Genomic DNA, 23,005 nt, shown 5'->3' with positions numbered 1-23,005 from the left:
TTTACAATCTTATCAACGTAATTTTCTACTTAAAATTATATATATAATATAATAATTTAATAAATACACCAGAATACATAAACATAATTATTATTATATATATATTTATAATGTTATAATAATAATTAAAATATTTAATATCATATTATTCAATAGATAAAATTTTTTTTAGTTTTTTAACACACTAACAACTAATTTTAAACATCTAAAAATATATTAAAAAGAAGTCGATGTGTAATACAATAAATCAAACAGAGTCACACATATACGTGGTTTCTTAAAAGATTAATCATGAAACATGTGTACCTACTGTTTGATGTAAAAGAAAAAGAATATTTTATTTAGAGATGTTAATTTTACCTTCATATTTTTACCTTCGAAATGCACTGCGTTCTTTGCTTGAGCTAGCAAAATGTAGTGATGTATGCGTAAGTAACCTGCGATTTCTTTGTTATTTTTTGTGACAGAGTTATATGTTAAATCGTCAAATTGTATGTGACAATTTGAAGAATGTAACGGAGAAATATTTTTGTGTAATTGGCCAAAAAGATCGTACGTGTAGTATATGATACATTACATAATATACATATGAAAAGAAATTAAATATTTCATATAATGTCACTATTGAATATTTTGCTCACTTCAAAATATTTCGAAGTTCTTTTTATCAAATATACGCAGTACGTATGTCAATTATTTTTATTTTATGTATACCATACAATACGTATATTCAAAAGAAAATTGATCTTACCAGCCCCCCCCCTCTCTCTTTCTCTCTATCTCTCTGCTGAAGATTTTATGAATCAAAAATTAGGTGTATATTTATACATAGCGTATGTATTAATAATATAATTAATTGTGTTAAGAATCATCATCCACATTAATTGTTTACTGGCGGTGCAACATTTTTTTCTTATTACTATATATACTATATACAAAAAATTACATTATATATATAAATTTAGAACAAAAATAAAATAAAAACAATTCGCTTCTGTTCGCGTAGCTTGAAATTTTTGCTATCAACATTTTCTCTTCGCATTTTCTCCCTTCAACGTCCGAATATATATATTTTTACGATGAGACATCGCAACAATAAAAGTCATTTATTGTTACTTATATAATCATTTTTTAGTATTTTATATTATTTGAAATATTTATGTTATATATAGCGCATCTAGAGATTTTTATTATTAATAATAAATATAAAATTGACAATATAAGTCAACTCTTAGTCAATTACATTCAAAATCGACAAAAAATCATTTCAGAATAGTCGATATTATAAATGTCAATCTTAAAAATCGACTTTAAGAGTCGACTATAAAAATCAACTTTAAGTCGTCTTAACGATGTCTTTTGGAAAAGTCCTCAAGACGTCTTTTTCAAATGTCCTCAAGACGTCTTTCCGACTACATGCAACAGACTTATTTTGGATAAAATCCGAAAGACATCTTAAGAACGTCTTTTGGAAAAGTCCTCAAGACGTCTTTTTGAAGACGTCTTTTGGATGTCTTTCAGACGTGCATTGTTCTCTGGGTATTAGTATATATATATTTATCTTAGGAAATTTTAAACAAAACATATATATATATATATATACCAAACAAAATTTTTAAGCTTTTACCGACAGTAGAGGAGAAAAGAGTGTACCCAATAATGTTGCACTCTAAACACAGAGGTGCTAATGTTTAACTCTCAACATGGCGCAGACCATATGATACGTCACAAGAGAGAAGATTGTTTATGCAGTGTGTATGTAGTTGTATATAATATTTAGATCTAAATATTTAAATCAATCGTAATAAAAAAATCAATTGATATTAAGTGACTTATCTTCTAAACGCAGTCAATATTGTAAACAAATTGATTCATAAATCAATTGGTTTACAATATATTGACTTGTAAATCATTTAGATTTGTTATGTTGTTCCAAAATTTAAAAAGTTTACATTTTTTTCGTCTTTCCCTTTTTTCCTTTTTATTATTTCTAATTAACTTCTAGCTATTAGATACATAGGCTGCCACGAACGATATTTTTAGTTATAATTCATTCTGTATTTTGTCCATAATTAGATCAAATAGAAATTCGCCTCCGATATATTTACTTCTAAGGTCCTTTTTACATAATCAGCTCATGATCTATGTTCTGCCGATCTTTGATGCTATATTGCTATTGTTTTCACAACAAATTAACCGGCTTTTCGATCAATTCATAATCTAACAAAAAAAAGATGATTTATTGAATAATAATTTTATTATGTGTCTTAATCCAGAACAGAGATATCAAATTGAAAAGAAAGAAAAAGGAAGAGATTACGTGTTTTATTTATGTCTAACGAGTCCAGTTGATAATCGAGTAAGAATTAAAGATTATGGAAGGCAGTAAGTATATACAGTAAACAATATAAAAGAGATATGCATATTTATCTCTAATTTGTTATTCGACTTGTGGAATATAATGTAATTAACAATTATGTACTTTTTATAATAAAGAATATATAATATTTAATGTTATATATTTGTTTGCATTATTAGATTTCAAGTCAACAATTTGACAATATTATTGTTACAGACGAAAATGTAGAAGAGCCAATGCAAGTAGAACAACAAGTGCAAGCAGAAGAACAAGTACAAATAGAGGAACAAATGCAAGCAGAAGAGCAAGTACATGTAGAGGAACAAATGCAAGCAGAAGGACAAGTACAAGTAGAGGAGCAAATGCAAGTAGAAGAGCAAAATGTAGAAGATCAACATGAAAGTGAAAATGTTCCCAATGATTTAGAAAATAATGAAGAAAGTGATACTGGAATTAAAAGTTCACAACAATGTATGTATTAGGGTGCAGCTACAATATAGAAGGAATACGGAATAAGAAATTTTTTTTAGCCTATCAAAAATTGGATACATTGGTATACATAGTTTCTGATAGACTGAAATTTCTTATTCCTAATTCCTTATTCCTTTTATTGTGGCTGTGCTTTTGTACTGCAATAAAATTGTTGCATTATAAAAACAAAATTCTTTAAGTATATATGCATATAAGTGTGTCCGAGTAATTAAAATTAATTCTTTTGCAGCAAATACAAAGAGTGTAAACTTGGATGTCTCGGAGATAGACTATGATCAGTCATGTCCAATATGCATGGAACAATGGACCAGCTCGGGAGAACATCGTTTATGCTGTTTACGCTGTGGACATTTATTTGGGCATAGCTGCATTCTAAGGTGGTTGCAGCATTCTTGCAACAATACAAATCGTCGTTGTCCACAATGCAACAAGAAGGCGGCGGTGAAACATATTAGAATGCTTTATGCGAAAAAGCTAACAGCAATTGACTCTACAGAGTATGACAATCTGAAAATGGATTTAATTAAAGTGTCAGGTGAAAAGAATAATTTGCGGAAGGAATTAATGCAGGCTAACGTTCGTTTAAAAGCATACGAGGAGCATGTAAATAGCCTGAGAAAACGTATTACCGACTTGGAAAGTCAAAAATCAAAAATCAATATTGATACTTGTCCAAGTGCGTCAAGTGTTACTTCAAGGAAGTTTCATTTAGAACAATCTGTTGAAATCTGTAAAGAGGGTGGCTGTCGTGTTTTAGATTATAATCCATGGTATAAATTACTAGCTGTCTCTCAGAAGTCAACAACCACATTATTCAATGGGTATGGCATAAGGAAAATGGATTGTGAATGCTTCAATTTACGTCAATTCATTTTCTTACACAGTCAAGCTGTAAGAGATTTGACTTTTCATTCGACGCAACAAACAATTCTACTTAGTGTTGGTTTTGATAAATGTGCTAAGCTAGTCGATATCCAAAATAACATGACAGTGCACACATACCAAACAGAATATCCACTTTGGAGTTGTTGTTGGTCAGGTGACAATCCAAACATTTTCCTAACTGGTGCGCAAAATGGAATTATCTCTCAATTTGATATTAGACAAACTTCCTCTGCTCTTAGCGTCTTAGAAGGTAATGGTGATAAATCACCAGTTGTATCAATGGCAGGAGTGCCACCAAATCCTGGCAGTGGTATCAGTAGGGGTGGATTTATAGCATGTCGTTTGAATACATGTTATACATATGAAATTAAGGATACCAACTATCTATCTAAACAGATGTTTATAGAAGGACCTTTTGTTTCAGTGCGCTATGATAAAAAAAATCACCATTGTCTTATATCATCTCGTCCTAATTCTAGGCAGCCACACGCAAGACATATAGTATGTACTATTGAAAAAAATACGTCTAACGAAGAGATAGTTACATATAATGCCATACATACATTCCATGCTGGCAATTCTCAACAACTTTTATCTCGACCGTGTTATTTATCTGTAGAAGATGATACATTAGTCGCAGCGTACATAGAATCCGGTAGCAGTGTATCATTATGGAGTATAGCGAGCGGTCAAAAGTTGCATCATCTTCCAGTATCAGATCCTATTATGGATCTATGTTCATTTAATATTAACAATAACTTATTTTTAACAAGTCTTTCTGCAAAGAAACTTAGGTTATATAATTATGGACAATTAACACAAACATAAAAAGTACAAATGTACAAAATAATATGTAATCTGCCTTGCCATGTGCATGATATTTTGCGGAAGATGCAAAGACATCCTCGATATCGTATTTTTATACATATACGACTGACTGACTTAGACATGCTTCTTTTTTCTCTTTGTAATGGTTTCATGTATACATATGTAAATTTTGATTGCCGTAAGAAAAAATATATATTTAAAGTTCATTTATAAAATAATTTATTATTCTTTTATTTGTCTTTATTTTTGTACTTAGAATCTTATAGAATAATCAAATTAGATATAGTTTCATAAAACTATGTTTAGAAAAATTATTTCATTAATTCAAATATAATTAATTGTTCAGAATAATTTGTAAAATATTTAATTTGTCTCATAATTTTATCATATATTATGCCTTTATTTAATATTTATGAATTTTTTTTAAATATAGGATGATTGATATTTATATAGAAATATTTGTATATATTATACAATGATATGTGTACGTGTATATTAAAGTTATTTATATATAAAAATTAAAATTAAATATCTATTACAAAAATTATAATTGCAAAATTTTCTCGAAATGTATGTAAATTATAGAATTTCTTTTCTCTTTGAAAAATATGAATATAGTTTAAAAGGCATAAATATAGTATTTTCTATATTACTATTTTTTTATCCGTACGCTCTACTTAACTATAATTACTGAGAGATTTCAGTAATTATCGCTAATTTATTTTGTTTACAATATCAATTCGTATTTTATATAGTACAATTGGGATTAAGTTTAATGGTACTTTTATTAGGAAAAAATATTTTCAGCAACTCTTATCGTAATAGTTGATTTTATAAATATTCTTATGTACTGCTTTTGTGTACGTAATACAAGAAATTTAATGAGAAATTGGACAATTTTGAAATAATTTATATAATTGTTAAATGACATTAAAGAAAAAAATCGGTGTATTAAATACTTATCAACGAATAAAATATAAAAATTTATATACTAGTAAATAAGAAAATATTTCTTATATTTTTGAAAAAATATGATAAGGAACAAATCTGTATACAGAGATTAGAATCCAGTCAGAACAATGAAAAATGAATTATTTATTGTTTCATGATTATTAAACATTACAGCAATTAAAACATCAAAGAGGATGTTGGAATTACATCCATAAACAAACTCATATGTAGGATAATACACGTGAGCTAAATATTTAAAAAAATAAAATAAAGCAAAACAATTTTTACAATTAATTGATCTAGCTATCACTTTTTTAAACATCCTTTATAGAAAAATTAATATTACAAACTGATGAAACTATAATTCAATATTCACCCTTTCACTATATAACGCATATGATTTAACATTTGATTGTACAAAAAGCTATGTGCATTTCTGCATCATATACATTATTATACAAATAATAAGCTAATTAAACTTCCATCATCCTTTCTAACTGTGCTGTCTCACAATTTTACATAATTGTTATTAAAATAAATTTCATCTATTTTGAACGTTTCTCTCCAATTGCATACTTTTATGTGAGATTTAATTGAAGCCCGTTAAATAAATGCCATTTACACCTGAGTCTGGAATGTACACGGCATGACAAATAAAAAAAACAAGCAAGACAAAATATCTATTTGTAAAGATACATATCTATGATATGATAATTTTACAAAGATACATATCTATGATGTGATAATTTTACCTCCTCATGTACACCAACACTAAAAATGTACAAGTATAAAATATCGACATCAAAACGAACAAGTTTATGAATCTTTTTACAGGTCATATCTTACTTCGATAATATACAAGCGGATTTACTCACATAAATCTGTTTTTTTTCTATTTTTTTTTAAATAAAAGAATGATTTTTTAACATATGCATATAGTATACTTAACATTACTTTTTATTTATCATAAATCAGTGATGACCAAATTACATTTAGTATAGTTTCGACAGATTTTAAATTAGTGCACACAATTTTTTTTTAATTAAATAGATACAAATACAAATTAAAATAATAAAAAAATTTAAACCTAATATAATTTTTTTTATTAAAAACATTTAATATTGCAAAACTATAAAAAAAAAACATGAGTTATAGTAACAATGTATATCTTTTATCAAAAAATACGAAAAATATATTTTTATTGTAACATGCAATTTCTATTAAGAATATAAATGATGTATAGATTATGTACAGTTATAAAGAAAATTTGTGCATCACTGATATGAAATGTAGATAATAGAAATTGCAAATAGGATCAAATTATATATTTGAAAGATATAGTTTATGAATATATGTATTAGATTTTACTAGCAATTCATTTATTTCAAATACAAATTAAAAATCTAGAATGCAATTGAAATTATCAAAGATTAATTATTAAAAATAAAATAAAAATTCGAAAATGATACACAGAACTAAAGAATACTTTGCATTTATATCATTTCATTTGTTGTATTGAATTATTACGTACAAAATAAACAATCAAGAATATATCAATGTAAATTTTGTTGTAAAATTATGCTATACTTAAGCAACAATGGAATTTGAATAGAATGTAATGCAGAACAGTATAGTTCTTACAAAATGTTTAAAATTTTGGTTGATTCATACTACCCTTTTTTAAATTATTTTTCTCTCACGCTCTTATGTTACAAATTAAATAGATAACTATTGATAAATGTTGGATAACTTTTCAGATAATTTTATCATCCATCCAGATATTGTCAGTATAACTACAGAATTCCAATTGTCAAATCATTAATGATATCAATATTCGAAACACATGATATAAGAATTTTTTTGCAAAAAATGAATGGATGTGATAAATTAACTATGTAGTTATCACTAACTAAAGAGGCAGTGCTCGGTGGCGCGTTCCAAATCCCAATTATATGAAGATAGAGCAACTCTCGCGTTATGTTCTTCAATTCCCATATCTGTTAATCTTCTTATCTTATCGTCTAAATCAGGCATTTTCGCTGGCCCTAGAAAATCAATATAAAAATCAGTATTTTAACAAAAAAATATATATACATACATATATAAAGTGTGCAAATATACATAGGAATAATGTACGTACCACCTGCATATACAAATGTCCAATGTGTGGCAGTTTGACGAAACAATTCAGGATGTTCTTTATATTGTTTAGCAACTACTGCATCCTGAGGATCATCAGGCTCCGCCGCAGATAATAATGCTTGAAGTGATAGCAGTACTGTACGCAAAGTCATTGCGGCAGCCCTTAAATGATAATAAAAATGAAATTATTTTGCAGATGCATAACTACATTACATTCAATGAAGTTACAACATTAAATTTAAAAAATATATAATAAATACATAATCAAGTAAATAATAAATAATAAGTATCTTTTCATTCAGTAAAAGGTGTAAAATAAATTAAATACAAATTTTGGATATTTTTGGATAATTTTGGACGCAACTATTCATAATTTAATTAATAAATTTATGATAAAAGTACATACCATTGATCTTTCAAAATATCCAAACATATGGCACCAGTAACAGAAGATATATTGGGATGCCATATTTTTGTTATAAAACGTACCTGCAAAATAAAATTTTATATAATACAAAACTTTTGACAACTTATTCATGAAAATAAAATTTATTTTATTTATTATAAATATTTAGAATACAATACATAAATTTATGTTGGAGACATAATATATTGATACATGTGTTATTGATTTATGAAAAAATCCAGAGTAATAGATTTATAATATTCATATGTAATAATTAACTTTGTTATACTATTAATTGTAATAAAAAATAATAATTACTTTTTAGAAACTATGCTTGCTACAGAAATACTATGTTTAAATTCTTAAAAATACAAACTTACTTTAGGAGGATTAAATGGATACGTCTCTGGAACTTTGATCTCGAGCACAAAATTACCACCTTCGTATGGTGTGTCTGGTGGACCAGCAATCTCTCCCTTTAATTCAGTAAGACTATCGTTGACCAACTCTACTTTAATCGCACATTTTGCTATCTATTACAAACATTAAATAAATAAAGTGTTAATAATGAAGTTGCTATAAATATGTTTTGCTGTTTTGCAAACGTATAATATATAACAACTCTCGAACATATAGTATATTGAAGCTTACAAAACAGTTTATATACATACATGATTAAGCACAATAAAAATAACTTGTAAGGTATGTTACATCATAAAAGTAATCAATTTATAGATTAATAATTTGAATACAAGGACTTTTAATATAAAATTGACAATAAATTTATAATTTATTGTATTAAGATTTCTTAAATTCAAATAAATAAATATGTTTGTGATCAAACTGTAATATATACTAATTTATTAGAAATCAAGTCTATCAAGGCTTTGTGATGAAAACATATCTTAAAACTTCATTTATACATATTTGGAAGGCATATAAATACAGCAAAAATCACAACTTGGAGAGTAAATGACATATATTGATTAGAAAAGCAAAGACGAAACGTTAAATTATGGAAAACAATTGAGCATTAAGAAATCGTAGCGGCGCAGCAATATTTCAGACAGTTTTGATATACGTGACACTTGTTTTTCAATCGCATCCCCAGGCAAAAAAAAAAAAACATTCCAGTTATGTGATGATAGATACGAGGCTACAGAATCGACGAAAACACATTGCTAAATTATGCTCCCTCGTAAAATTCGTGTGTGGTACAACAGTCTCGTGGTACGATTATCAAAATAAACATGTAATCATAACCTATGACATCCGAGGCATGATAAGAGCAATCTCGACCGTTCCGCGACGGATAATATTTCACAAAACTGTCATGGTACGGCCTTAGTCGCGGCGCCTCGGCGTAAATCAGCCGTCTGAAAGCACGTGCAAGTATTATCGGGGACGGACGTAATTAAATGCGAGGGGAAAAATGAGCAATCTGAAAAAGTGCAAAGCCTCCCAGTGCGGCCGAGATCCCGGACCTGCACACGCGCATCGTGGTGAGTATACACGGTCGGAGCCATCCATATTTCAAGCGTGAGCACATTCTAATTAAATCGTCGACGATCGTCGACATTGACGCAGGACAAGGAGAGACGTTATTATATCTATTATCATATCGCGACGTTACGACACACGTTACGTCGCGTCGCACGCGGTACGGATTCGATATCGCCGAACGGATAGAAACGCGTCGAAGAGGAGGCTAGCTCTCTTTCTCTCTGAATATTCTAAAAGTAGATAAAAGATAGGAAATATGCGTAGGAGTGACAGTTGACCAGCGGGTTGCGCGACGCGCAACAGGCTCTCGTTGTCATCCCTTCGCTCGATCGAGAGCGCGTGCTAGATCCCGATCGCGGGGATTGCGTAATATCGCAGCCGTCGTAGCGAGGATCAGGACACGCGAGTCTCTCTCGAGTGCTTCAACTGCCGTCGACTCGAACGCTGCCTCTCATCACGTCCGCTCGCTCGCTCGCTCACTCACCTCCTCGCTCTTTATAACCTCTTTGAATTCCCGCTTGATTCGCTGCGCCGCGATGTTCGCCATGGCTCCCCGAATCACCTAAAACGGTTAGCACGTTCTCATTGTCGCTCGGACGAACGAGCTCGCTCGTCTCCTACGACGCGTTTCCACGCACGTTGGCGGCGTCGCGTCGCGTCGCGTCGCGTATTACGTGCGTCGCGTCGCGCCGCGCCGTAGAGTGTCCTCCCACGCGAATCGGCGAATCCCGTGCACCTGCACCCGAATCCCGTCGTCTTCAATCTGCGTTTCACCCGGACTCTCCGTCCCTAACCCAGTAGCCGTTGCAACGGCCGTGTCTCTACGAAATCACGCCGCCGTGCACGTATACACACGCGACTCGTCGTTCGACTCAGCGCCACCGGCGCGGCGCCACATCGATGATGTGCAAAAAACGAGTTGACTATCGCTCGCTCTCGCGCCCGCTCCTTTTGAATTTCGTCTAGATTCACGCCGCGCCGCGCGGCCTAAGAATCTCGAGATTTGCGCCCAATTGCGCCCCGATCCCCGATCCCGCCCCATGATGATAAGGGCGGGACGCGTGCACGTGTAACGATCGAGATATCCGGATTTACAATCACGTTGCGCTCGTGGAACCGACGCGATAAAAGTACGTTATCGAGGTGAGAGTGGTCCTACCACTTGTCGTGCAATCGATAGATTAAAAAGAGTAAAGTGGCGTCTGCGATGTTAAGGCACAAAACTTTAGTTTTAAGCCTTGAGTTGTCAGAAATTGACCAATCACAGTCGAGTATGTGGAAAACAATCAACTATGATTGATCAATTTTACACCTTTTCTATCTTATAATTGTAGACAGCGCTTTAGGTGACCAACCGTCCCCCTCAGATAGCATTTGATATTCCGAGGAGATTTCGAGGGTATGCTGAAAATGTCACAAAATATACTCAGGATGTTTCTACTTCCATTTCTTGCTTGAAAACAAAAAAAAAACGAAGCATCGTCAAAATATCCTCAGAATATCATGTGCTATCTGACGGCCAAATAGGAGGGACAGTTTCCAAATTTGAACTCTGTTCCATTTTATAATGCATCCCAAATTCTGTCTCAATTTAAGGATATAATTATTAATTGTCCTCCTTTTAAGTGTGAAAATTAATTTTCAACTATAACGTGATTTGTTTATTTTTCCCGGTATATCATCTATAAAAACAATTCAGTCGAAAAATACAATTTAGAGAAATGAAATGTAATCTCATAACTTGATGTAATTTCTGTTGCGATCTCATGTGGTGTCATTCATTAAGTATTATTAGCTATTTATAAATATATAGTAATATAACATTGTTTTAACAATTATAAAAAAAATATTTATCTAATCAAATTCAATTGATATTAGAACCACTTCATTGCCTATCTTTTACAGTTTAAATAGGGAAATTTGAAATTTCATTTTTTTGTTTTTTGCAAAAATGACGCACAAATGAAAAAAAATGTCGAAAAAATAATGAAAAAGTTTACAATGAAATTAAAATTCCGTACGTACTTCTGTATAAAATATTATCTTAAAACTGCAATTAAAATTCAATCAAGTGAATCGCTAATGATTTGGCCGAATTATATCCTTTCGCCCGATTTGAAAAACACAATTGTTTTGAAGAAAAATGCGTTTCATGTAGTGTTTAAATATAGGAATTTTGTATTTACCTTCAGTCTGCGATGCCTGGACGATATATCGCCCCCTTCTGAATTTATGTTCTCCTCCTCTTCTTTCTTTCTTCAATCCCTTTATTATCCCTAAAGGTACAAGCATAATAGAGTTTGACGCGTCAAAAGCGGTCAAGGCACTTCACGCACGCTGGGTGGCGCCTCGGGATAATCCTCTTAATGAACTGTTACAAATTTTTCCTACCTATGAAACATTCCGTATCTTATTTTTAAGACCATTAAGGTATTATTTAAGCGAAAAAAAAAATTTCGAATTTTTGAAAATTCTACAGTGACACTTAACTCCTTAAATATATTAATAATACTCAATTTTTATTGTGATTTTAATATTATTATCCGAGTTTAATTAAGAAATGATAACTGCAGAGAGAAAATTATAATTTTTCAGCAATATATATAAGATATAGCATTAAAAGTAAGCGTGCTTCTTTATACAGCATTTACATAATAAAAAAAATCACGAATTTAATAACGTATTATCGAAATATTTATATATATATTTTTTTAATAACCGCAAGTTTTTATTAATTGTCGATAACGTCATCGTTCTTCAATTATCTCCGGGACTCGATTGATATCTCGTCGGTGCCTATACTTATTAGTAGAGAGTAAGAACAATCCGTTAGATAAAAATTGGTAAGGGAAAGAGAGAAAACGCGTGTACACATTAGATCGATGTGAGGCAAGATTAAATCTTAGCTCCTTTCATTTTGATTGGTCAAATTTCCATCTTCATCAGTCTCTTCAATTTTCAACCTGAATGTGTATAGTCTGAGATACCGTCGGTCTTACGCAAGCGGTTTAGAATGCGGCCATTAGCATCCTCGATAAAAGCGTTTATCGAAGATAGTTATTTTCCGTGAGATAGAGAGAGAGAGAGAGAGAGAGAGAGAGAGAGGGGGTCGAATAAGCGACACGGGATAAGCGATAACGAAAGCCCCGCTCCGTTTTAACGCGCTAATTGCAAGATACCCCCGGAACGCGCATAGGCGGAGCGTGATCCGTGCGACGTCACGTCCGGTAGGCGCGCGATCACCGATTGGCCGACCGCCCCGGTGCTTTCTGTTGTAGTGATGCCTGTGTCGCAGCCAGTACGTGCCAAGAGTTTGTTACGCGCAAACTTGGAGAACTCACGCGCGCGAGTCTTGCAGAGCAGAATGCCCAACATCAAGGTCTTCAGCGGCACCTCGCATCCGGATCTCGCCCAGCGGATCGTGGACCGCCTCGGCATCGACATCGGCAAGGTTGTCACGAAGAAATTCAGCAACCTCGAGACATGGTAATGGTCGCTACGCCGCACCGCAACCACGCCGCGTAACCACGTTTTTTTTTTTTTTATATCGTCACACAGCGCGAGACCACGTGTCGTCGCGCGTGGGCTGTGCGATTTCTGCACGGCGAACCTCCTCGCGTTTCATCCGACGCCGTCGCGTTTCACGCATTCTCCTTCTGGCGTTCGTGCGTTGTTCGCGTCCGCGGTGCTCCGCACGATGCTCCGCTGCAGTGCTCGAAACGCACGGCCTCCGCATCGTCCCTTCGCTCCGCGTTATTTATCTCTGTTCCTTCTGTTGCCGGTCTCGCTTCATCTCGCCCTCCGACTTGTTAAGTTCTAAACCGTTTTTCTAATTTCGATAAGACACGTGCCGCGTGCATCGATCCGCGCCACAATGTTTTTTTCTAGAATGCAACGCGCAGAGCCGCGAGAACAATCTCGACGTCCTTTTTTTTTTTTTTTAAGCAGTACGCGTCGATGTCCAGATATATTAACTCGGATTTTTAGTTTGTACTTTCTAGTTATTAAAAAGAATCTAATCGAAAATCTCACTCCACTTGTGTTCTTGTAAGATTGCAGGAAATAACGCAAGATTTAAATGTTTAGCGTGGAAATAGGAGAATCCGTCCGTGGAGAAGATGTGTACATCGTGCAAAGTGGAAGTGGCGAGGTGAACGACAATCTTATGGAACTTCTGATCATGATCAACGCTTGTAAAATTGCTTCTGCATCTCGAGTAACGGCGGTGATACCTTGTTTTCCTTATGCGAGGCAGGACAAAAAAGATAAGGTAGGTGAAACAGATTGATAATTGCTCAGTTATTTACTCCTATATATTTATATTCTGCAAGTAGTAAGTAAGACTAGTCTTTGTGTAATTTAGTTATTTGAATTTTATATTTCATATTTTAAGAACAAGTGTATGTACATGTTCCAACAAATTAATATTCTGTTTAGTGTCATGTTGAAATATTATTTGCAATATCTTAATTAGATATGTTACTTGCTCCTGTAAAGCATTCTTTAATGCCTTACACAATGAATTTCTTTATCTTTATAGATAATTTTATCCAAGTAATATTTCTTGGATAAAGTTATCCGCAATTTATCTGGAAGTGGAGAAATTGGGCATTAGACTTATTTTTATCGACAATGCATCAGCGATATAACATTAAGCAACTTTATGATATATCTAACATTTGAGACAATTTATTGATATATGAAATACTTAAATAGTGAATATGTGATATATAGTATACATATTTACATGCATTTACAGTAGAAAATTTAGTATATAAAAATTTCGATTTTATTGAAAATACTTTCAAATTGTATTTTTATTATATACTGTTTTATAAATTGATAAATACATTTTGCATTTTTATTATAAACACTAAGTACAATATATATACAAAAATAATAGTAAGAAGTAAGGACAAATAAGAGTCGGTTAGAAATGATTCAAATTATAATATATATACAGTTGGAGAGCAGTCCTGTTTTTTTTTATTTAAAAATATGTTGTTCATGACGTATAGCTGTAAAATACTTAAGGCACTCTATTAATTGAAACGTGTATCTAGATAACTTACATAATCATTGCAGCTATTTGTATATGTACATCAACAAACTGTATACCTACATATCATAGCTGTAATGAGTTTTCTCTTTGTTTAATTATTACTAATGTATGTTTGAGAATTAACATAATTACAATCTGTTTATTTCTGAATAAATAAATACTTGTGAATATTAATCTTTCTTATATAATGCTTCAATAGCATGGCTTTCAAAAAACATGAAATGACATATGTATAAACTGATGATAATTTTTCAAGCAGGATGTAGGCGTGTCTCATGAACATATGTAATTAATATATACAATTAGAATTTCTGTTTTATACGATATGTATGATGTAATATAATCTGATAAAATCTTTTCAATCGTTGTAATTTACTAATCCGATTGAGAAGCGCGTTTTTAAAAATCTTAGAGTATTTAAAAGCACTTTTGTTTTACATCAGTAACAAATTTTTGTTAAATTACGAATTGAGTATTTTTTGCTCAAAAATATTCGATCATTTTATCATTTTATCATAAGATACGATACAGACACAACTACTTTATTTATATTATAATATTATGCAAATAAATTTGTAGTATGTATTTCTAATATTATCTTGAAGTTTTGATAGTTAAAACATCAACAAGAATGATAACGAAGGAAACATTATCTCTCGAAGACATTATATTTCTTTAATGTGCTATATCTTCACAGGGCGGTGATGGTGGAGACTCTAAAAATCAGATTGTCATGAAGTCGAACGAGTGGAAATTCAGGGTAACTTGCAGCGGTCCTTTTATTTGTTCTGTTAATTCTTTCATAGCTTTGCAACAGACCAATGGAGTAATATCATTTCTGGAACGCAAAACTTTGATCTCATCGTCATACGAAATACGCTTGTATATTCTGTCGGCTTTATGTTATTGGGCTGCACCAAATAATACATTTAGATTACAGGATCTTCACCATTCGCTGATTACTGCAACTTCTTTTTTACGTTCTTTAGAAGATATCTATATCTCTTACTGTGTTAGGCAAAATCAAAATTAATGACAATTTATTAAATGTGTGCATATACATATATGTGTGTATATACATGAAATAGGAATAAATACTTTTATATAAATGATATATGACTAAAATTTAATAGTAAATATACAAAACGTATAGTATAAAAAAGCCTTTTTTAAATACATTGTGTGACGCAAATGGTGAAACTAGCATATAGTTGAAGTATGTATACAAGGGAAATATATTATTAATTATATAGGGATAATACAATTAAAATATGTAACAACGCATGAATTATAAATAAAACTTGTAATTATTTACTTGTAAAATTTATATCATAACTATCATAACTAAATTATATCATTTATATTATAAGTGAATTATTCCATTTAAATCTGGTAAAAAATCGAGCATGAGTTAAGCTCTACAAGTTTCGTTATTCAATCAGATTTATTCACTAGTCATATTGAAGCTTCATTTTGAACACTCGTTGCTTTTAGTCAATACATGCGTATCATCTTGAAATACTGATAAGATAATTATAATATCACATTATATGCATAGAATGATGATTTTCATATTACATTTTATCACTTGACGTAATTGGGATGTTTTGTAATGAGACAAATAGTAAATAATTTAGAACTTTAAGCACTGTAAATGCATTTCAAGCATGTTATTTTTAATAACATAGGGTTATCAGAAGTTGGATAACCTAAATGGTTGTTGCAAAACTCGTGCTAGATTTCTCCAAGGGAGGTCTTCTGTACATTTTTGTTATCACGACAATAATAATTACATTAACCAATTTTTGATCCGCTTAACTTTATTAAATTTTTCATATATATTAAATACTTACTATATATTCTGAATAATATTTCTTATATTTTTTATTAATTTATATTTATTTTCAAAGTTTATGGATACTAATATTACTAATTACATTTTTATATGTTCATGTACAACAAGAATAAGTGCCTTTTAATATTAATTGGGGACTGCATGAAAACGAAACATAGGAAAAATTCTGTATCACCTTCTTAAATAGTCATTAGTCATAACGTTTTTTATATCTTTAGATTATGAAAAAACGAAAAGACAGAGAAATTATTACTGACTATAATATTTACTAGGAAAAAGTTAATGTATTTTTTAAGTTTCTGACTAGTTGGGTATTTTCAGGATATTCCGCCCGACCTGTCTACAGTGAGTATAATAGCAACGAGATTGTCGAGTGCAGCGTTTGTAATGATAACTCGATGAACCATTCGAGAGATTTGTAATATTATTTTTGAATTCAGACAAGAATTTTCTTTGTAGGACTAACCAAACTTATAATATCGTTGCTATACAAACACAAGTGGTATCCCCATGAATGAATGAATGAATGAGCCATTTGGTCAAAGCATATTGATATCCGAATGAGAGGGCAAAATATTAATATAATAGCAGTACGTTGTTGGCAATTAGTATAGTGGGGTACGCACATGTATGTTTTATTGGGTACTAATTGAAGCTTAAATCAGTGTTATTGTCCAAATGTACTAATCAAATATTGCCTATCCTATTAATGCTTGAATAGCATAGGAATGTCAATGTGTTATCTTGGTGATAACTTGTCTTGTCCATACAATAAAATTGTTGATAGTACATACTTTAAAACTATTATTAATAGCTTTTGTAAATCTTATACTCATTACATAAATATTACGTTCTACTAAAAATATGCCATCCATTTTTGCACAATGCATCTCTCCATATCAAGGTCAAGGTACTAATACAATATATACAGACATATTTTAATTTGCAAACTATATAAATTCTTTCTTATGTGTAATTTTGCAGATACAATATTAAAAATGCAGAATCGCGATATTGACGTATTTGTTCTTTTAGAGTATATATCTTTACCATTTGTGAACTTATCTGTGTAGATATTACATATTTGTTACCAATGTTTGCCCTCTTGTTCATCTCAAATTATCCTTTGCTATATAAGGGCAAAGGACCGAGATGCATTGTGTTCTGTTTTGCGTTCATAATTTTAGATATTTTGCTTTACTTATGATAATTGTTGAGAGTCTAACTGGGGTGCATTTGCAACGTTGTTTCCCTGTATTTTAAAAATATATTTATACCTACTGAAAAGAGTAATATTTTAGTACATAGTCGTTATATTCATATTTTGTCCCCTCTGAAGTCTTTTTTGGCAATCATCTCCGATGTTTGATAAACTATACCGTATCTCTTCCAAAAGTACGGGCAGTCGCGATATAAATTAACATATATTTTTTTAATTTTTATTTAGTTTAAAAGGTAACAAAATAAATGATTTTTTCCTATTTCTTAGATGTTTTCATGTTTTTAAGGGACTTTTTAATAGCAATTTCTTTAAATTACAGGATATTTCCAGTTGCAAATGGACTTGAAGGACTCATACAAATTCTCAAAACTGATCTGTCGAAATGTATTTTACAGAGCCGTGCGCCAATCTCTGCAAAGCTAGTAGCAAATATGCTCTCTGTGGCGGGTGCTGATCACATTATCACAATGGACTTACATGCTAGTCAAATACAAGGATTTTTCGACATCCCAGTAGACAACTTATTCGCTGAACCTGCTGTCCTCAAATGGATTAAAGAGAATATCGTTGAATGGCGAAATAGTATTATTGTCTCTCCTGACGCTGGTGGTGCTAAAAGGTAAATATTTAATAAAAAGAAAAGAAAATTATATTTTAATCGAAGAAATACGTTGATCGTCTTTTATTTTCTTTACAGAGTCACATCTATCGCAGACCGATTAAATGTCGAATTTGCACTCATACATAAAGAAAGAAAAAAAGCGAATGAAGTCGCTAGTATGGTATTGGTTGGTGATGTTAAAGACAGAGTTGCTATCCTTGTAGACGATATGGCTGACACTTGCGGTACCATCTGTCACGCAGCAGAAAAGCTGTTGGAAGCTGGTGCCACGAAAGTTTATGCGATACTTACACATGGTATCTTCAGTGGGCCAGCAATTAGTAGAATTAACAATGCTTGCTTCGAGGCTGTGGTAGTGACCAACACTATTCCTCAAGATGGTCACATGAAAGATTGCCCAAAGATTCAGGTAAATATTTCTTCTATTAGAGTAACTGACGTGAAATGCTTATCGCGATAATGGTAACAATTGTGTTATATAGATTTAATCGTGACACAGAGGACTGATTATATCTTTTATCTTTTAGTGTATTGATGTCTCGATGATGTTTGCCGAAGCAGTAAGGCGGACACATAACGGTGAATCTGTATCGTACCTGTTTTCAAACGTACCGTATTAGATGAAAATCTTCCGTAATCTACTTTGAACTATGTAAGAAGAACATTCTTTTTACATTTGTTTATTGTTATTGTTAGTTAAAAACTACTTCGTTTACCTGCTAGTTAGGTTTATATTCTGTGTGTCCTCTAATTCTAAATTAAAACGATACTATTTTTTCATGAATTTCTAGTAAATACACAATTAATCGACACGAAAATTACGAATCTTTAGTAGAAGATTAGAGATTTAGATGTGTAAGATGTTTTTTTTAACTTAATAGTTCTTCGAATTTTTCCAAACAGTAAAAGAGATGTATAATATTTGAGAATTTTATTGCAATTAAAGAGAGTTGCAATTTAAGTTCATATAACTTACGACGTAATATTCTTTTTATTGGTCTCAATTGAACACAAAATGATATATGGATCAATCTGTTATAATGACTACTAGTAATTTTGGTAATTGTTCACTTTAGGGGACCCAGCTCCGATGACCTTGACCTTGACATATGTTGTCAAGGTCATGATTCTGAGCAACTTTGCAACTTTGCTTTAACAACTAGATAGCGGACTCTTATAATTTTTGAGATATTCAGACTCAATAGTCTGGACTATTGTATACTATCAATAGTTAATACTCTGTAAAGTGTAAGCGTGAATACAGTAGGTTTCACTGCTATTAAAAATAACTTCAACGCTTAAGGGTCGGCAGGAGTGACAGAAATATTTTTGTTATGCCTTTTTACAAAAAAAATAGCTCTGTACGAGCCTTCAGGAGCCTTTTCTGATTACGAATATCACAATCAAAACACGATTTATGTTATATTTTAGCCATAATTTGGGAATAAAGGTAACATTTATGAGTGCAGATCAGTGCAGATCTAGATCAGTTATGCTCATTTTTCTTCTCAAAGAAATAATATTTCCTTATGAAACCTGTTGGGATTTCATTGTTATATTGCTGGGAAGGCTCGTACAGAGTCAGATTTGCAAATTAATTCTTGAAAATTTTTATGAAAATAAGATCATGTATACACCTCTCAACTGCACCATTGTACACATCGAGTGAGATAACAGAACAAATTTTTATTATGCCTTTTTTACAAAAAAATAGCTCTGTACGAGCCTTCAGGAGCCTTTCCTAATTACGAATATCACAATTAAAACGCAATCCATTCAGTATTTTAGCAGTAATTTGGGAATAAAAAATTCATCTTCGACTAGAGGTCTCTGGGTCACTCCTGTCGACCCTTAATATCTGAAAAACTATAACAGACCGCTACCTAATTGTTACGGTAAAGTTGCTCAGAATCATGACCTTGATATTATCAACATATGTCAAGGTCAAGGTCATCGGAGCTGGGTCCCCTAAAGTGAACAATTACCGTAATTTTTAATGAATTAAAACATTTATAAACTATGATTCAAATATGTTTTCAAAGCACATAATGATCATGTAATAATTTGCTAGGGAAAATATCAAGTGAACCAACTTAATAGATCTGCAATATCTATATATAGATATATATATACATATATATAAATTTTTCATACATCAATTTAAGAAATAGCTTAAATTTTAGTAGTTTAGTTAAAACGTGTCCAACGCGTTCATGATGTACATGATGGGAAAATGGCACAGATCGCGTTTTTAATGCAAGCATAACAATTTAGGATAATAATTTATTAAAATCGAGATAATTCGTAACATTCGATAAAGATGCGAACTCTTTTATTCTCTAAAATAGCCTTCGATTAATATGCGCATTTAGCTTAATACGACCATGTTGACGATTGCAAAACAATTGTAAATTTTTTTTGCTTAATAAGAAAGTGCCATTTGTTACTCAAGTGAATATTACAATAAAAATATGTATAAAAAGTATAAGTAATTTTTTTTACTGATAATAACTGCATGAAGCATATAAGTATCCCCAAAAATTCCATATCTTTAGTAACACGTTTTTTTCATCAATTCCAATTTAACAACATTAATGGAATGTTAAGTATCCCTTATTGAAAATAGGAAATGAAAACTATATTTATTAAAAGATATGTAGGCAATATAATTTATTTTTATTTAGAAAAGAGATTACAAATTGGATTATACTTTATTCATTATTATTGAAACATTATAAATCGCGTGTGAAAAAGAAAGGTTAGTTAATACTATACTATATAAAATGCTTACACAACATACCTGATTTAAAAATTAAGGCAAGAGATTACTATCTAATTTTATACATCTATCTATCACGTAATAGTTTTTCTTAAGCTCGTGAGAAAGATCTTTCTGAAGTAGCATGAAAAATTCATTTATGTTATTCGTTTAAGGATTTATAATTTTTTTATACCAGGAGGTAGTGTTATATCAAATACTATCGGTGGATTACTTGGTAAATAATTTATATCACATGTTGATGCATTAATATATATTATCTTGCCATCTGAAGATATGCCATATCCTGTAAAATTATACATAAAATGAATAAGACAATATTTCCAATTTTAATGCAAATATTGTAATAGATACAATTATATATTCATTATACCTTCATGTATATGACCAAATACATGGTATTTGGGCTTTACGCGATTTTGCACTGTCGACAATAATTCAACGCATCCAGCCCGTACTCCAGTACAGCACAGGTCTCCGTGACCTACAGGAGGAGTATGCGTTACAAGGATATCTGTGTCAGATGGAATCATTTCCCATTTTGAGAGGCACGCTTCTCCACGTGGCACGTTAAATGCCCACTTACAAAATTCTGGTTGCCTAAAGTTTCAACGAAATGTCCCTCAGAAATAAGAATCTCTTATACCTGAAATTATTTTCTACAAATATTGCGCATAGTGTGTTCAAAAAAGACATGCATTTATTTTTTACAATCGTGATGGTCAAATTAATCTTAAGGAACACATCAAATAAATTTTACGCAGTATTTAATTTTAGAGTATTCAAACAAAATAAAATACAAAAATGCTCTTATAAAACTATAAGCTTAGCATTCTCTTTTTCAATTTAGATTTCTACAAATCTTTAATTAAATATGCATTGTATGTTTACTTTTTTGTTCACCAAGTTATTTAATACAACTGATAATGCTTACCATGGAGTACCATATATCTTAATGCCGTTCACTATAATCGCAGAATCTTCAAGATATGTACAATTTGTCAAATAATCTTTAACATTAGTAGTTTTAATAGCTTCTGCGAGAGTATCCTTGGACATACCCAAGGTAGGTATATCATCGAGTATGCTAGTTCCTGTATGTTTCTGATGATCTCCACTGGTGTGCACGGAAAAGGGATGCGTGAATGTAGGATCAAAACTAAGTTCATGGTTCCCAGCTATGACTATTTTGTGTTTGTGTGGTAAATTACCTAGAATTGAGATACATTTTTTTAACACTTGTATTTCTTGTCCACATATAATATTATAGTGTATACAATACACACGATAACTTATCGTTTACCTATCCAATTATTGAATTCTATGACCTCTTGCAGGCTACCACATTTCGTAAAATCCCCGGCGTGAATGAAGACGTCTCCCTCGGGCACATCGAACTTTATGAACGGCGTGAGCGAGTGTGTATCGCTCATACATACCACACGCAACTAAAAATGGAAAATCACTATTAAGCCTGTAATTAATATGAGTTCACATTGACAATCGAATAAGAAATCAAAAATTTGAATTCTGCCTTCTCCTCTCGGATGTATAATTAACGACTTTAAACGTATAGAACGAGTGAAGGTGACTTTTTAAGGTTAACACAAACATATTACTTCGTACAGAGATTGAAACTGTTAAAAGTCGTTGGACATACTTTGTCGATTGGTGCTTCGGTCGTCGGCAATTTAGCAGTTATTTTTACAACTTTCTGATGCTGAGATAACTCATGCCAGGCTGCCGTAGGATCAGCTGTCAATGGATGAATAGCTATCTTCATGCTGAACCGGTAAATGTAACAGCCCGTCGTTACGCGCTACTATCAAAAGAGATGAATGTGACGTGCTGTTTTTAAATGGAAACTTGCTACTGGCGCCTCTGTGTGCCACATAGAAC

At 31.7% G+C, this 23,005-nt stretch overlaps 4 protein-coding genes across 7 annotated transcripts; 2 read left to right on the top strand and 2 right to left on the bottom strand.

Annotated features, from left to right (window-relative positions):
* Positions 1–1,722: 1,722 nt before the first annotated feature.
* Rfwd3 (ring finger and WD repeat domain 3) lies at positions 1,723–4,620 on the top strand. The gene is made up of 4 exons (XM_018538410.1): positions 1,723–1,755; positions 2,277–2,385; positions 2,576–2,830; positions 3,081–4,620. Exons 2-4 carry the CDS (start codon positions 2,376–2,378, stop codon positions 4,562–4,564), a joined length of 1,749 nt encoding a protein of 582 aa, XP_018393912.1. The 5' UTR covers positions 1,723–1,755; positions 2,277–2,375; the 3' UTR covers positions 4,565–4,620.
* A 2,599-nt stretch (positions 4,621–7,219) lies between these two features.
* Positions 7,220–10,579, bottom strand: Ubc4 (ubiquitin conjugating enzyme 4). Of its 2 annotated transcripts, none has more exons than XM_018538577.1 (5): positions 10,051–10,579; positions 8,444–8,596; positions 8,064–8,146; positions 7,656–7,819; positions 7,220–7,560 (listed from the first exon to the last, which is right to left on the bottom strand). In XM_018538577.1, exons 1-5 carry the CDS (start codon positions 10,111–10,113, stop codon positions 7,421–7,423), a joined length of 603 nt encoding a protein of 200 aa, XP_018394079.1. In that variant the 5' UTR covers positions 10,114–10,579; the 3' UTR covers positions 7,220–7,420. The 2 variants fall into 2 exon arrangements, with proteins under 2 accessions (XP_018394079.1, XP_018394080.1); XM_018538578.1 differs by having other exon boundaries at positions 8,444–8,539.
* Prps (phosphoribosyl pyrophosphate synthetase) lies at positions 9,116–22,495 on the top strand. Of its 3 annotated transcripts, none has more exons than XM_018538574.1 (8): positions 9,116–9,565; positions 12,845–13,052; positions 13,653–13,836; positions 15,326–15,388; positions 18,101–18,324; positions 18,403–18,736; positions 18,855–18,979; positions 22,444–22,495. In XM_018538574.1, exons 1-7 carry the CDS (start codon positions 9,496–9,498, stop codon positions 18,945–18,947), a joined length of 1,176 nt encoding a protein of 391 aa, XP_018394076.1. In that variant the 5' UTR covers positions 9,116–9,495; the 3' UTR covers positions 18,948–18,979; positions 22,444–22,495. The 3 variants fall into 3 exon arrangements, with proteins under 3 accessions (XP_018394076.1, XP_018394077.1, XP_018394078.1); XM_018538575.1 differs by lacking the exon at positions 22,444–22,495 and having other exon boundaries at positions 9,116–9,293; positions 9,412–9,565; positions 18,855–19,135; XM_018538576.1 differs by lacking the exons at positions 15,326–15,388; positions 22,444–22,495 and having other exon boundaries at positions 18,855–19,135.
* On the bottom strand, positions 21,654–22,889 carry LOC108772920 (UPF0046 protein C25E10.12). The gene is made up of 4 exons (XM_018538579.1): positions 22,767–22,889; positions 22,410–22,554; positions 22,041–22,317; positions 21,654–21,752 (listed from the first exon to the last, which is right to left on the bottom strand). Exons 1-4 carry the CDS (start codon positions 22,887–22,889, stop codon positions 21,707–21,709), a joined length of 591 nt encoding a protein of 196 aa, XP_018394081.1. The 3' UTR covers positions 21,654–21,706.
* Positions 22,890–23,005: the final 116 nt, after the last annotated feature.

This window comes from Cyphomyrmex costatus, unplaced genomic scaffold, assembly GCF_001594065.2.
Source record: "Cyphomyrmex costatus isolate MS0001 unplaced genomic scaffold, Ccosl1.0 scaffold193, whole genome shotgun sequence".
Lineage (NCBI taxonomy): Eukaryota > Metazoa > Arthropoda > Insecta > Hymenoptera > Formicidae > Cyphomyrmex > Cyphomyrmex costatus.
The sequence above is the reverse complement of the archived record's forward strand: the minus strand, read 5'-3'. Positions and strand labels throughout refer to the sequence as shown.